This window comes from Anomalospiza imberbis, chromosome 8 (genome assembly GCF_031753505.1).
Source record: "Anomalospiza imberbis isolate Cuckoo-Finch-1a 21T00152 chromosome 8, ASM3175350v1, whole genome shotgun sequence".
In the NCBI taxonomy this organism is placed as follows: domain Eukaryota; kingdom Metazoa; phylum Chordata; class Aves; order Passeriformes; family Viduidae; genus Anomalospiza; species Anomalospiza imberbis.
This window is the reverse complement of record NC_089688.1, coordinates 24,399,614-24,416,455: the sequence shown is the minus strand read 5'-3', so window position 1 is coordinate 24,416,455 and position 16,842 is coordinate 24,399,614. Positions and strand designations below refer to the sequence as shown.

Genomic DNA, 16,842 nt, shown 5'->3' with positions numbered 1-16,842 from the left:
AGAGGGTGACTGAAATTAAAAGCAATTAAAAGAGGCAAGAGCCTGCAAAAAGCTGAGACATGCATGTCATTGGAAAGCAAGGGATGTTGGCATGTTGCAGAGCCTGGTCCAACAACCCAGTCTGAGCCCTCTGGCAGGATGAAGCAGCTGATTCATGACTTATTCTGAAAAGGGCTGAAAAGGGACAATTTACTTACATCATCTTGCCTAAGGTACGACACCTATCTGTTGGATTTGAATGCTTAATTCCCATTCTGTATTTAACAGGAAGCTGGCATTCAAATTTCTTTGCACACTTGACTCATTCTTTGCTTTTTATTTCTAATATGATGTATATTCCCTAAATATGAAGAATCTCTGTTATTTATGAATGCAGCCCTGGTAAACACAAAAAGCCCACCCTATTCCCTCCCAAATGATAATAATGACATATAATTCTTTCTTTTTTCATAATAATAATAATAATTATAACAATAATTATTACAAATAAAAATTCAGAAATGCTGTAGACCAAGTGGTTTCTCAGTATTAAACACTAGTGCAGTTGGGGATTTCCTTTGTGCTTTCACTGTTGGCAATTGTTGAGATGCTTCCTGTGGAGGAGAAAATGGAGAAGAAAATCAGTGCAGTGGCTTCAACAGTCTGGTCTATATTGCTTCTCACTTTTTAGGATGTGGTAGTGTGAGTGTAAGGACAGAAAAGATGCTTAAACGTAACACATTCTTTTATGTATTTGCAATAAGCAGGGAGCATGCAGAAAACTCAAATGCTACAGCTCAGCTGACCAGCAGTAGACTCATTAAGCTATTAGGGACATATTTGCTTGTAATCACAGCACACCAACAGTGTGAGCCTGGCTCAACTGACTCTTCTAAGAGTGCAGTAAGAATTTGGCACTCCTCCACAAGAGAGGCAAGGTCATGAGCAGGAATAGGTGTGAGCCACAGCTATTACTGACTTCTTTATACCTACTGCTGGAGCCAGGTTCCTACCCTGGGAAAAGCTGAAAAGCTGTAAGAGAAACTCCATTATCCTGCTGTTGAGAGAGATTTACTCCCTGTCCCCGTGCCCTAGAGCTCTACTTTTACCCAGGGTCACAGTCACTGCCTCTCCTAATACCCAAAAAAACCAAAATCTTCACCCGGATTGTGGAACAGAACTCAGCTGAGAGTTGTCTCTCACCCATCACTCGTGTGTCCAGCTCTTTGTCCATCAGCTCTTCAGGGTCTGTGAACTCACTCAGGGTGATTTTGGGGGCATTTTCACTTTGGCTGACTGAGCCAATCATTTCCTGCTCCTTGTCATGCTGAACTTGGGCATAGATGTTAATCCAAGGGATTTTCCTGCACAGAAAAAGAAACTGAGAGGTTATGGCTTGTAACACAGGGATCCTCAGCATGTCATTTATTAATGAGACAAACTAAGCTGAGACCAATCCCAGAAATGCAGCACTGGCAGTGATCCAAAGTATGAGCTCTCAGAATGGTGAAAGTACCACATGGATGTTCATCTCTGAAAGTGCCCTTAGCATCCACTAATTCCAGTAACAGCCAAGGTATTCCAAATCTCAGGCCATTGTCTTCATATCATGTGCACAAAGGCTCCCTCAGCTGCAAACTTCAGCATTCTGCCCTTTTAAATGAGAAATCGTGCACACAGTGGACACTGCACTCAGCTCAGAGAACAGCAATTAACTAACTGCAATCAGCTGCAATTGTCAACTCTCTCAGCATTTATTATATGATCAGTGTTGCATTGGAAACCAAAAGTAAAAATCAATTTGGCACTAGTATCAACTGAGCAAAAAAAATTGCTGGGCTTGTTGCTGCTGACAGGCCCACACTGACTCAGAAGAAATTGCCACATCTGAAAGAGTTATAAAGAATTGCTCCTGCATCAGAGTCAGAAAGGATTTGGACCTCATAACGCCCATCCAAAGTCTACTTGTTACCATTCCATAGCAAAAACTAGTCTGTCATGTTATGGATCATGCAAGTTTGCAGCGACTTATTTTTCCTTGCTGCTCAGGAAGCCAAGAAAGCGAAGGGATTATTTCTTCCTCCTTCTCCCAGGCAAAGTTACCTTGGCCTGCTGGAATGATATCCTTGAGAGTCAGGCAGGTAGACAGATTATACAGGCCTAGACAGACAGGTAGTAATCCCTGGAGGAATGCAAGTTTAAATGAGAGACCTGAAAAGGAATGTGTTAAGCATCATGGAGGTTGGCATGATTATCTGCATTGCCTGTTGGAAGTTGACTGTTTTTCCTAATGCTCTTAGAAAGTCTTCCTGCCATGCAGTTCACACTGCTCCAATATGGAAAATTTGGAGAATATTTTGAGCTCTTTAAACCACACAGGAGTGAGAGAGAAAGAAGATGTGTTCAAAAGAAGTAATATAAAATGCCACGTCTTTATGCTGATCTGTCTGTTGTTGGATATGTCAGAGACTGAAAGCAGTGGAAATTGCCTCAGCTCTCATGAATTCAATAGGTCTATACAGATTTTACTCCAGTGAAGTTCTGGCTTCAACCAACTTGTGCTATTGGCTTCATTTAGCATTCTGTTCTTAACCACCATCAAGCCAGGACATATTTGGGATGTTTAGCAACAGATGACAAATCTCATTATCTTCTCCCTTTCTCCTACCTTCTAATGTTTACATATGCTGTAAATGCCACAAGAAGATATAGGAACTACACAGGAAATTAGTGAGAACTCATGCATTCCCATAGGATTTAAGTGCCCAGAATTTGTCTAGAGATGTATAGAGACATCAGAACATGCCTGGAGATAGTGGAAGACAGTTCTACTTCCAAACAATGCAATAGCAGAACAGTGATCGTCTCTGAACTTTGTGTGGAAAGGTGAGAAAAGCTCTTTAGAATTGTGAGGCAGAGAGCCAAGGTACTTCACACAGACACGGGTGGCCACAACCACATCACTCTGAGCACACACAAGCACAAAATCCTGCACTACTGTCCCAGGACACACACATGGACTGCCCCACAGCCCCACCACTGCTCAGCACTCATACACACACAGTATTGACTGATTTATGCTCAGTCTTCCAGAAAAGAAGCAACTTTTTTACAGATAATTTCCATACTTTTTCCCCTCTTCCTTTCTTTTCCACTGGGACCTCCTCAATAAGCATCTCTCTGGCAGCAGTGTTTAACATGCCTGCTGAGTCTATAAATTGATGGACTCGTAATAAGGAGTCTGTGTGCAAACCAGCAAAGCACCAAATCTATGAATTTGTAGAATTATAAAATCATGTCAGCCTATGCTCTCCCATAACCTTTCCCTGTAAGCAGAAGTTCTGTATCCAGGCTGGGACCACCATTAACCAGAGAAGTACACGTGGCTAATGGACCTCTGAATCAATCAGAGCCACAGGAAAGCTTTTGGGTTTGCTCCCCTTTTTCCATTAAGAATCACTGCATGCTCTCACTTCTGCTCCAGTGAGCCAGGGGTTTTAGACAGAGCTGAAAAGTTGCTTGTGTATATGACTTATCCTAAATTTTGTCAATTTGATCTGGGTTTATCCCCTTTGGGACTGAGAGATAAGAGGGGACAGCCAGTTAATAAGCTTTTGTACTAAGCAAAACTGATGTTCTGACCACCTTCCTCCTCACTCCCAATTTGTCATACAATCAACTTTCAGAGAGATTTTAACAAGGCAGGGTCTCCATAGCCCTAGAACATAATAGAAGGCTGATGGCTGCTATACTCAAAGCTCAGGGTGCTTAAGTAGTACAAGAGTCAGTTTTATGAGATGTAGTAGCAGAAAATGACCCGGAGAGTGCCAGAGCAAAGTGCATTAACAAGCTCCTCGCTGTTCTCTGTTCTCTGGCAGCTGGAATATAAAGACCCTTCTTTAACTGCTAGTGGTAACCACAGCAGTGCTAACTGCTGACCACAGGGCCAAGGACATCAGACCAAACCCAGGAAACCATCTCACCAAAACACAAGGGAAAGCATGTCTGACACAGGGTTGTACCTACAGCTTGTCACATTTCCCAGGAAGATTTCTTCGCCTTCCTCATCCTACATCTGGGTGTGGGAGTAATCATCAGCTGCCTCCCCAGCACACTGTTAAATCGATGCCTTAAACAAATCCCAATCCCCTGGGAAGCTGTAGTCACCTCACAGAAGCAGAGAGGGGATTTCAGGCTGCAAAAGGAGGTCGTGCTGAATGCTTTGAAGTCTGTGTCTGAGCAGAGTCACACAAATGCTTTTCCTGGAAATTGTCCTGGGCCACTGAAGTCAGTGGTAGCTTGATAACAGTTAGCAGAGTGCACAGGATCAAGCACTACAAGAGTGCTACTCACTGATTAGGACAATGGTTAATGCAAGATGCTAGCAAGGAGGGAAACTTTAAACATGGAGATTAGGATAGATGTCTTATCATATAATTTAATTTTGAATATTGTTTGTATGCCACTAACATCCTTAGAGAATACTAACCTTATCCTGGGGAGCAGAAAAGCTGGAGAAGGTAACAATTAGCTGGAATCTGGCTAGGAAAAGCTCTGTTTTTTTATTTAGAGGCACTACTATGTCCAGAAAGTTTTATTTATTTAATTTTAAGTCAGACTCAGCTTATGTTTCCAACACAGTATTTGGCCTCTGGTCAGGATCTAGGCACACAGACCATTTTATACTGTAAGTACTGTACTGAATGCAAAGTTCCTCCTAAGGAGCTCCATCTGCCTAAAATATATCTTCATAAAGCAGACCTTCAGCAAACAGGCCATTCTTATCACATATTTTGTTTCACAGCTTGCAGCAGGCAACTGCCACAGGCCAGACCTGGTCCTGCCTGCTGTCTGGAAGCAAAAGGTTTATATTAACATCTGTCAAGGTAAATCTCAGCACATACTCCCAAAGGCATTTTGGTGCTTTACACAAATTTTTCTGGCTTTGAGTCTCCCACCTTTAACATAAACACACCTGTTCCTCTGCAAGATTAACCTATTCACTTTACAAGATACAAATGAGATGCTGCTGCACTAAGGCAGCTGGGCAGGTGGGTAGAGACTGTGTGAAGTCATCCATCATGTGGTTTTTGACTAAGCTTGCTTTGTGTATCTCAGTATTCAGTGAGCACAAAGGTTCCCATTTCTGGTCCGTGGTTTGAATACATCTGCTGAAGCAGAAGATGATTTCTGAGCTCTTGATGAAGTTTTAGAGCACCATCTTTGTGGTGAAACAGCAGTAGATGGTTTCCTCTGTAAGTATCAGAAATAGGGAGCTACATTCATCGAAGGCGGATGCCCAGCACAGCTCACTCTTCATTTGCAATTCAGGCATTTCTGCCTAGGATTCCTGTAAACTACCCAGAGTCTCTTCCTCCCATCCCAAAGTTTTTCAACTTACCTCTTGAATTTGTAGATTAAAAAAACAGCCAAGCCCACAAACACCACTGACAACAACATCAACATTGCTGAACTGCTGTGACCCGAGCTGGAATCCACAAGGGGTGCTGCAGGAGGAAAGGCAAAGCATTACACTTGAGGGATATTACAAGGAAATACATTAAGTACCAAGAGTTGAGCTCGACTCTGTCACATCTGCTTTATCACTACTGCATGGTGCATGCTGGTTTTGGCAAGACCAATCAGTAGGAAACAAATTGGTTCTCTTGTCCTTCAAAAGTCAAGGCTCTTTTTCAAGACAGTGCAGTCTAACATCCCTGAGTGGAAAGGCAGAGCAAGCCATGCTCAGCTGAATGCCCAGTCACTCCTGTATTAACACCCTGGGCTATTACTTTTCAGGTTTTTCCAGGTACTAGAGTGGAAATGAATTTTATGAAGCATGGCTTAATAAATATCATTCTCCTTCAGAGAAGATACCTTAGAGCATCAATGAACAGCACGACTCCCATCTTCCAAGGATAGTCATCTATCTCACATGTGACAGGGATCTACTCTTGTGACAAGCCTCAAGGTCCATCCTTGTACAGGACCTTAGAGACTTTTAAATTGAGTCAGTTTCATAATGTGGAGGAGCCCAAAGCAATAATCCTGGACTCAATCACACAATACATTATAATATTTTGGAGATTTTTATCCTTGACATTTTGGCTGGCTAAATACAGTATATTCCTATACCTTGTTTATGCAGCTATTCCAAGAGCTCATCAGAGCACACCATCTTAATGGCCTGAGGACTGTGCTGAGATCAAGTGTCTGATGAGAAGTCTCTAATGATGCACAAATGATTATAAGTAGCAGCTGAGTGTTTCTCATTTTGCATAAATATTTGGCTTTGGTGTTTTACTATTCTCTATTCTTTTTCCATCACCCTGAAGACAGACTCAAAGTCATGCAAATAGAGTCAGTTCTGATTTCACTGTCAAATTTCCACACCTAACAGTCTGATCCTGCCAGTATTCTGCTGCTAATACTTCTGACTCTTTTGTGGGAAAGACTGTCATTTCACCCAAGTCAAAACACTATGGAAATGGTCATGAAACAAATGCTGCACCTGCACTATAGAGGGAGCAAGGATAGCTGCAAAACAATTTAAATGCAGTGCCTTGCTAGAACCAAGCCAGATTCTTGAGAATTCCAGCCACCTGGAGACCTCAGACATTTTATCACATTCCCAATTTTGCAATTTAATCAATTTCAGGTTACTCCTATTAGCATCTGACTCACCTTCCAAAGGAGCAGTTAGAGAGTAAAGGTAAAAAGGCAATACCTGTAGCAAAGGTCATGAGCCATGATTTAGCCCAGTTCTTGGCTCTCTGAGAAGAAGCTGAAGTGTATTATTGTAGGGTATGAATCCAGATCTTTCAGAGAGGCCATCAGCAAGGGCACTTGCACAAGATCCCACATTTCAGACAATTGCAAGGATAGTCATAAACAGGGCAAAAATAAATCCATCACCTTCTTTGTAACCATCACTGTTTCATCAATAGCTGAGACCTTCACACTGGGCTGGTTTAAAGTAAAGGCATTGACAAAGCTTAAGTGGACTCTTTGTTACTTTGTACAAAAATGGAGACAGGTAGTGTTGAAATTTAAGTTCTAATTTTTGGAAGTCAACATTCAGGCACATATTCCCTGTAAAAGGCCTCAATTTTTTAGAGTGCTTTGCCCCTTTAAATCTTCCTAGCTAGTCATAACAGTAACAAGCCCTTTGCTATAAGGATTTGATCCAACATCCATGAAACTTAGTAATATCCCACTGAATTCTGCAGGTGCTCAATAAGGACTTAATAGAACACCATTCACCTGGTTTTCTAAAACACTTGAAAAACACCAATGCACTTGTTAATTAAGCCACAGGGAACTCTTACAAGGTACTTTTTATACTTGTACAAACTGGAGCATGAAGATGCCCCTTATGGGTTGGTTTTTACACTTCCTGCTTCTACCAAAATGTCTCAACTGGCACATAGCCCACTGCCACATGCCAAACTGTGAATGCTCTGATGTAGACTGATTCTCCTGGAGTTGTCTGAAGCCTCAGGAGAACCACAGCTGTGCCTTTGACTCCACACTCACCTAATGTTAACTGAGTAACATACACAACCACTTCAACGCCAGGCTTCAGTTCAAACTGGACCAGGTTCTGGTTGAGAGCATTAAAAAGGATTTCTACCACCTGATGAAATAAGAAGAGATACCACAGTTAAACTACAGAAGATTGCAAAGTCTGGAGAACATTCAGGAATACACAAAGCCCATTAACAGTGGCTGACATCTCTTACTGGCTTCAGCAGGGCCTGAGGAAGTGGAGAGAAATGCACATGTGCTATAGGAGGAACTGGGTGTCATTGCATGTAACTGTCCCTTACAGAACTTATGAGACTCTCATTGTATGTTATTATAGCTCTCCTGGGAAGCAAACCTAGAAGGTTTGCAATTTTTTTTTTCTTTTCTGGGGGCTATGGGAAGAGGAAAAATAACTAAGGACCTTTTCGCCTTCCATAATATCCTTTGAGTTTGATCAAATGCATTTGGAAATCACTGACATATTGGCCTTTCATTGGTGGATAATGAAACTAAATTAGGCAGTCCAGACCTACATTTCTTTCTTCCCAATGATCCTGTCATGTAGCTTCTATTTAAATAGGCTGTTGGGGAGGAGATAATCCAGTTTAGGTCAATGGAAAATTTGCCATATTTGTCCTTCACTTAGAAAAGGGGCCTTGGACTGGATATATTGGAATTGCTGAGCTGAGAGATCAGCAACCCAGCTCTGATGTGTTATTTGGTTGTCCCAGAGCACATACTCAGCACATCACCCCAGAGCCTCAGTTTGTTAATGCCTGATCTCCATAGAGTAGTTCTGATGGACAGGGCACAGCTAATGAGTAGTTCTAATGACCTACTCTCCAGGCAAAGCTCCTCAAGCAGAAGGCAACAACAATTGCCAAAGTACAACTGAGTAGACTGTCAACTAAAATTAGAGCACTAGAGCTTTGGGCCTCATAGTCAATTAGTCAGAAATCTAATTGAGATTTCAGCATAACACTGATACATGAAATATTGACACAACAGCTTGTTCAGAAGGAGTTTAATACTTGTAGATCCTACTGGACAGGACAGAAATTACTCCAAGACCATCCCTCCAAAAAGCCTTTCAAACCTTCCCACCTCAATGCATCTTTCCTACACACTGACCACCATAAATTTAAGAGACCAGCTTTGATAACTTCCTAGGACAAAGGAACTACTCTGCAGGGACTGACTTTAATCAGTGGGTGACAAGAACTTCCACTGAATTCACCAGTCCTCTGAATAATTTAATGTTCGATCCAAACTTACAAGAGTTACTTGGCATTGGGCTCACACATAGTTTGCACACTGAAAAAATACTGCATACAAGAACATTAGCTAGAGCCAAGCAGCCTTTCCAGCAGTACTTCACTCCTTTGCCTTTATAGACCTGATTTAATCACTTGGTAATTCTAACATGAAAGCTCCAGCAGCCTAGTGCTGTTGTTCTTCCCTTGCCTGCATATCACTGTTGCTATACATCACTGTAATTACCTATTTATCTAAATGGATGGATATTGTAACTTCCAAATATAGTTTGCACAGGCCGTTCACTGCTGCAGAAAAAGAAAAAAAGAGGTCTTGTTGTGGTGATCTATGAGCTGAAGAGTCTGATTTATTTTTAGTAAACCTCAGTATATTATCTTGCTGCTTTGGCCTCCCTTTATTAGCATTCCTCCAGGGAGTAGAGGGAGTACATATTCAAGGTTCCTTTGGCCGTAACTACTGTAAAAAGGACACTCCACTGATTTAGAAAGAATCTCTGCTAGTAGTAGACTGTGACATATCCCAGTGAGGTATTAGAAAATCCTGGTTTTCCTCTGAAAATAATTTTCTTTAATGCCATAAACTCTACTGCCACAATCCCAGATGCATCCATTTCCACCACAGTTACTGTAAGTACTTCCAATGCTGTGCAGCTTCAGGGGCCCATCTGCAAGCAATATGACAAGAATAAATGTTCTGTGAATCCTTCTTTCCTTACTTGCTCCAGATCAGCCTCACTGCTTTTCCTCCTCTCTGTTGTGTTTTTGTGGGGCAGTATGAAGAGTTCAGCAGAAGTAGGCAGCCCAGGGAACACAGCTACCAGGATCTGTTCATCAGGGATACCAGTCACCTAAAAGAAAAGTAAAAAGAGGTCTGTAGCTGCTATTTTGTTCCTTATGTTTCCATTGCCTTTCAGAAATGGTGTTCCTATCAAATTGTTATTTGTTTCACTGTAGGTGTTGTGGTCTTAATGAGCTGTTCTGCCTATTTGGTGGGTCAGAAACTGAGCTTCTGCTAAAGATGCACTCTACTTCCTTTCTAGAAGTGAATGTAGGCTTGACAACACTCCTGGGCCCAAAGATCTCAACCCAAAGTCCAAACCTAGCATGTCTCCAGGTTTGAATGTTCCATATAGTCCTCCTTGCTACAAAAGAATAACTGAGCCAAAGTCAGATCCAGAGAGTTTGTCTCAGAGCAGCCACTGGTAAATGTGCAACAGGGACAATATGAAGAAAAGTGCCTGCAATCACCTTCTGCTATCAGGTTACAGGGATCCACACTGAATAGCAATGTCCCCAGAGGGAGATTTTACTCCTGGGACTGACCAGGAGGGCTGTGGTAGGAACTGCTCAGATTGCTGAACCAAGGCTCTCGCAGCTGCCTTCAGCAAGACCTGCCCGCTGAGGCTGCTTCCCTCTCTTTGAAAATCCACGCCATGCATCCTCAGTAGGGCAGGAAGCCTCCCCTCCCTCAGAAATGCTCTGCTCCATGAGGTTCATTAACTCCATTAGCTCTCTGGTCCTACCCCACCTCACTCCAGAGCTGAAATGTACCAATAGGGCAGCCCATTCTTGGTGGGATACACAAGCAAGAACTTAAACCAGATTTCTACTGTTCTGTAACCATTCACAGTTACTAGCTAATTAATTATTTTTGTCCTGCAAGCTTGACTCGTTTACTATAGTAAAAGGGAAAAAGTTTAAAGAAAATAAACTTAGCATTTTTTTCAGGATGGAAAAACAACCAAGGAAACTCCTACAACCTGTGAATTTTGAGTGGGCTGCAGATGAGAAAAGCTGAGTAGGAATGTACTTTCCCAGTTAAAATAATCATCCTCCATTTCTAAGAACAGCTGCAGCTAAAGCAAAAAAAACCCCCAATGAGATACATTTTTGGCAAAATGCCAAACCCACAAAAGCTTGTCTAAATCTAGCTCCTAATTTCACATAAAACTAAAGTCCCTGACTATTTGATATCATAAGTTATTCTGTCCCCTTTCCTGAAAGAATATGAGTACTAGTTTACATATTCTAATTAACCCCAAAGGAAGATTCAGTATCTTCCAACTACAGAAGTTTCTCTTTATCCTGTATTTTAAAGGTAAGTTTATTTACTTTCCTTCTGAATCCTTATTTTTTGCCCCAGTTGGAAAGGCAGAAGAGCTTCAAAATGTTCACCAGTTGCTACACTTAGCTGCATATGAAACTCCTGACTATCAGGAAGAGATAAAAATATCTTCCTCATGTATCCAGAACACTACAATGTCTGTCTTCTGGGATGAAGTGGATCAGCTGTTTAACAACACACACTAACACTAACCAAATATTTGGACTAGAAAACAGTACATACTGTCATATCAACTTGGAAAAATAAGGATAATGATGATAGGATTACAATCTAGAATTTGCAAAATCCTCAGGGATATTAAAATCTGAAAAACACACAGAAATATTAATAAAAGTAATTGTAATATTTCCATAAAATCAGCAATACAGATCAGCTCTGTAAAAAGATCCAGCATATTAAGAAGCTTTTTATTGATTTTTAATGACAGTGTCATCACTGCTGTGCTTACCCATTCTTTTAAGCTAGCATGTCAAAAAAGTCCATGTTTTAACAGCCTAGTCAATGTTAGTATAGACAAGGAAACAGATGCTCACCTGTGCTAGTGCTCTCTTGATGACTTTGCCAACATCTTGTCTCCATTCAGGGATGTCAGGGTTATGGTAGTCCAAGTTGGGAGAAAATGACAGGAGCTGAGATTGGAAATACTCTGGAATAGAAAAGATATTTATGAGAAGATTACATGGGCAGTGTTTAGGGTACAGACAAGGATGCGTGAGACAACAGGAGGACCATAAATATCTTCAAGCCAGAGAGTGAGAAAAGGCTGAAAGAAGAAAAAGGCAGTATAACACTAAGCAGGATAGAGAGCTTGCAAGGAAAGAATGCTTATAATGGTACTTATAAAGGACCTTTTGACCTATTGCCAATTTCTGTCTTTCCCTAGAGAAACAGAACCAAGAATGAGAGGTGAGAGGATGCCTTTGTGATGCCTCTGGGCTTTGTAATTTTGCCACTCGACTTCTTCAGATTCTGCTCACAAGAATGCTGAACAGCAAATAAGGCAACACCTGGCTGAAATTTGGCAGGCCTGTCTGTACACTTGCAGAGTGAACAATTGCTGTAAATTATGTTTTCTCTTTATCTTCCTGGAGAGAAATCAGGAGTGGTTAATTCCCCAGCAAGGGAGAACCCAGTGGTGCTAATGACTGGCTCATCAAGCAATGGCTATTGACAAAACACTTGGAAGTTCTGTCCTGACTGAATGATTGCTGGGAGGAAGAAAAGCTTCCTAGATTTAAAATGCAGAACTATTTTAATTTTTCTCCAATTCCAACTCGCCCTGCTTACCTGACCAAAGACCAAGCCTGGAATCCTTATGGCAGCTGTGCACAACAGATATGGGTCAGTGGGAGGCAAAGATTCAGAATGGGAACCACACTCTTATGAAAGTTCTCAGAGTAAAAGATTCTCCTTTCTGATTTTGGAGATGTTCTGTGCCTCACCTTGAAGCAACTGATCTCCAGACACTTCAAATAAGTACCATTAATCATTTGTAAGCACTAGTTTTAGATCAAGATAAACCTGCCAGAGTATAAATGAGGAAATCCACAGAAAAGCAGGGGTGTGCCAGCACACCATTTATGTGGCATCTTTTGTAAGAACTGTTCTTTCTTTTTAGATGGTGTAATATATTTTTAAATAAATCAAGTATCAAAGAGGACAGGGAAAGTCTCTTAGGTTCTGAAGGTTTAACCCAGAGTCAGATATATAAAGTCTTTGACTTTTGACCCAGAGTGAGATATATAAAGTCTTTGACTTTTGACCCTTTTGTACCAAGTCCAATTTTTTTTTCTTTTTTGAGCAAATTCTTTTCTGTTCATCTCAAATTAAGAATATACCTGCTTAAATCTCCTCCACTGATAACACCAGAAATCCATGCCTAGATTACTGCCTAGACCCATAATCACTTGACTCAGGACACAGATTAGGATACAAGTTTATTAGAGGACAAGTTTACTAAAGTCATCACTTATTTATGTACTCAGACTTGAACTCATCACCAGACTGAGGGGTTGGGAGGACTCCTTCCTTAGATCAGGTCAGTCTGCAGCACAGCACTGGATAGGACTATTTGGACTGGATCCAAATAGGTTAATTTCTCTTTGTAATAGAACCCAAAACTTTGGATCTTCTAAACAGAATGGTAAAATTTCTTCCAAAGTGTTTAAATCACAGTGAGGAGCTCTCTGTGGGACCTACTGGGGCTAAAGATCAAGATCACCTGTGGGTATCACTCAAACATATTTGATTAAGGTTTATTCCAGAAACTAGTGGAAGGATGGAAATTTCCAAGAAGTAAACACTGCATTTTACAGTGCTCAAAATTATGAAATAGAAGGTTCCTAATATTTGATAATAGCAAGTCCAGTTATTACTAAATCACATTAACAAATTATTAAAGACTATTGCATGTCATGGTCAGACAATCAATAAATATCTATATAGCTGCTGTTAAATCTGAGTATACAGTGGGACATTTATTTGTATTTAATTACTGAAATAAGACACACACAGTGCAGCTACACAGTGCTGGGCTTCAAAGTAGCCCAAGTTATTTGAAACCCAGGTTTCTCAATAACACTTGAAGTCCAAAGAAAAGCTTGATCTCAAATGCTGAATGCCAAAAACTGGATAAGGAAAATAAAGACTGGCCCAGGGTGGGATTCTAGAAGTCCTGGTCAAAGCTGCTGAGAGAGCCTTTTCACCCGGGATTTATCAAGCCCCAAACAGGGTAAGCTATGTTGTCTGCCAAAGGGTGCTTTTTGAAGCCCATGACATGCAGATACGGCAAGAACATACCAAAATCTTTGGGAAGTCCAGTGGGCACACTCAGACCTCCAGCTGTGACATGAAAGATGGGCAGTGATACCAACAACAGAGCCATTTCTGTCCTCTTTTCCAGACTCCTCCTGACCCTTGTCATTTGTACAGTCACTGACAGAGACACCAGCTGCATTCAGATCACCTTAATCATGCACTGTGACTATTTCTTTCCACAGCTGGGAAGATGAAGGAAGGCAGACTGGTTCAAGTGTTCTTTATTCCTGGGAGTTCCCTGTCTGGGTGTACAGACAGAGCAACAGACACAGGAGACACCAGCCATCTTATTAATGCTGAGATTAAAATTTTCATTAGCTGCCTCATTCTATTCACTTTTGTGCTTTGTCATCATGACACATCTGAGCTACTCTGTCATCAGAGGTTTGTCTTCAGAGATTCCTCCAGGCATTATCAAGTTCCTAGAGTTCATTCTGGATCAGCAATGACTGTCTGCCCTTCACCCCCTGAGATGTGACAGCAAAAGGCTGAGGGTACCATGCACTGCGATCTCCTTGGTGTCCTGGATGAGGGTGTTGCCCCCAGCAACTTGCACGGTGACAGTGTTCATCCCCTCCACAGTGAACATGTACGAGATGCTGCTCTCCAAGGTGATGAGGGGCTGTAGGAGGCAAACACAAATGACAAAATCAGGGTGAGATTACCTCAGGATCACAACATGCACCTGATTTATCCACCAGGCAACAACGGCCTTGCTCGTTGATACAGGGGTGGTGCTGCCAGGTTGCATGTCCTGCTAAGGCCCAAACACCATCCTGTGAGCAGTGTCCCACAGGCAGAGGTTTCTCTCATTTCAGTAAATCTTTCCTGAAATATTCTTCCATTGAACTGCAACGCATTGTTGCATGGACTCCTCAGCAGACCACAGTCAGCAACTGCAGAATTAGTGCAGTAGAATGCAGCGCTGTACACACACAGCCAGCTCAGCTGCTTTATTTGTTGTACAAAACCCAACCTCAAATTGAAAATAAACCAAAGATGCAGATGCTTCTTCAAACAATCCATATTGTTCAGATTCAGGGCCAGCCTTTGCTTTTATGAGCACAAATCCCTTTATCTCTCACAGAGCAACACTGCTCAGGTCAGAGTGAGGACATCCAGCATTGTCCTGTCCATGCTGCGAGTCTGTAAGCAAGCTGCAGCCACGAGCTGGCAAGCTATGCTAACCAGGCTGAAAGCATGGCATAATTCCTGCTGCCAATGCTGACTGAATGTGCCTGTGGAAGGGATCCACTCTGGAGCAGCCCATGGGAAGGGCCCACATTGAAGAAATCAATGGAAAAATGTCTCCCATGGGAGGGACTCCCTCCCATAAGCAGGGGAAGAGTGGGAAGTGTCTTCCCTCTGAGGAGGAAGCATTGGAAGAGACAACATGTGATTAACTGATCACAGCCCCCATTCCCTGTCTCCCTGCACTGCTGGCAAAGGAGGAGGCAGAGAATTCAGGAGTGAAATTGAGCCTGTGAAGAAAGGAGAGATGTGGGATGATGTCTTAAGATTTGGTTTTATTTCTCATTATACTACTCTGATTTGATTGAAAATAAATTACACTAATATCATAAAGTCAAGGCTGTTTTGTTTTTTAAAAGTAATTACTGGTATCTCTCTGTCATTACTGTGACCTGATTCCATTATATTTTATGTATCCTGCCCATGTGAGGAGGGGAGTGATAGACTGCCTTTAGTGGGCAGCTGGTGTCTAAAGAGGGTCAACCCACCATAACTGAAAATCAAAGGTCCAGTCTCCACAGTGCCACTGATCTGACAGATGGTCTACAGAAATAACTCTTTATTTAGAGAAACTACAAAAATGGAAATAGTGATACTAATCTCATTGCAAAAGCACACAGAAGTCTAAGAGAGCAGATAAAGCCATTGTACCATTGCTATTGTCCCTTCACTACACTGCCAGTTGGTTTTCAGAGGAAAACTTCTAAATTTTCACCTTCCAGCTCTCACACTTTATCTCATCATGCTGCCAGCCTGACTACACTTCACAACAATGGTCACAAATGCCATTTTCATAGCCAAATCAAAATTTCCACCTGCATAGGCCAGACTGGCAAACACATTTCTCTCTCTCTAGAGCACCACCTTCCTTAGACCCCCCTCATCCATGAGTTGAAAAAGCAGTAAAAAACTTATCACATGGCACACACAGTCCAAGGGCACCAGCTCGTGCCAGCCCTGGAGGCCTAGCTAACATTTGCTGAGATATACACAGACCCTGGAGAAGCTGAATGGGCCTCTATCAAACTACAGTTATATCAGCAATCCTCCTGGAGGTTACAGGTTGTGGTTCTGTGCAAAGGCAGATAAGAGGATGCAGTCTGGCCTTTAAAATTACAATTTTTTTCTTTTTGTATATGTGTATGCTGGACATTCCATTATCATGGATGATTTCACCTCCATCATGGAGTTTTAACATTCAGCCAACTCTTTAATTTTAATTCAAGAACCAAGACCTGGAAACCAAGTCTAAATTAAATCAAGTTGTTTAAGGTTCATTTGCTCAAACCTATTAGACAGCTGGATACATCTATTAAAATGGACCTGTGTTAATCCAGGCAAATTGGCCTTTGGGCATACTGCAAAAATCAGTACAGTAGAAATTCAGTACAGGAGTTTCAGCAGGGTGGGGAGAGCAGTAGAGGAGTCTCAGACAGGTTATTTGTGTCTAAGACAATATTCTCCTGTTCTGCAGCACAGAGAGTAAGACTGCACAGTGACATGAGACACATCTGGTTCTGCCTGGGATGGCTATAGGCTGAACAGGAAAAGAAGTTGCAATCCCTCAGCATGGAACTAATAGATATCATCTAATAATACCAGCCACAATATTAAACACCTCATCCCTTAATTCAGTGTCCCCATCGTTCACCTCTACTCAGAACACCATGAGTGGGCACAGTGAAGGACCTGACATATATGTTAAACATCCCAGGAGGAATTTTGATGTGATACAGACTGCTGTTCTGGAAAAAGGTGGCTGTTACAGTTATGTCTATATCCCTTGCTATACTTCTGTCAGAGTTACAGAACATTCCATGAGGTAGCTGGAGAGAATGTTTTGCAAAGACTGAAGAGTGCTGTGGGTCT

General features: G+C 41.8%; 1 protein-coding gene across 2 annotated transcripts in view; it reads right to left on the bottom strand.

Annotated features, from left to right (window-relative positions):
• Window positions 1–452: 452 nt before the first annotated feature.
• Window positions 453–16,842, bottom strand: part of SORCS3 (sortilin related VPS10 domain containing receptor 3) — a 265,160-nt gene continuing 248,770 nt past the window's right edge. For both annotated transcript variants that reach the window (XM_068198006.1, XM_068198007.1), the window contains exons 21-27: window positions 14,221–14,344; window positions 11,439–11,551; window positions 9,497–9,628; window positions 7,516–7,615; window positions 5,381–5,486; window positions 1,183–1,343; window positions 453–593 (exon numbers count right to left, since the gene is read on the bottom strand). In XM_068198006.1, coding sequence (XP_068054107.1) covers window positions 529–593; window positions 1,183–1,343; window positions 5,381–5,486; window positions 7,516–7,615; window positions 9,497–9,628; window positions 11,439–11,551; window positions 14,221–14,344 — 801 coding nt within the window. In that variant the 3' untranslated portion in view covers window positions 453–528. The remainder of the gene's footprint in view (window positions 594–1,182; window positions 1,344–5,380; window positions 5,487–7,515; window positions 7,616–9,496; window positions 9,629–11,438; window positions 11,552–14,220; window positions 14,345–16,842) is intronic.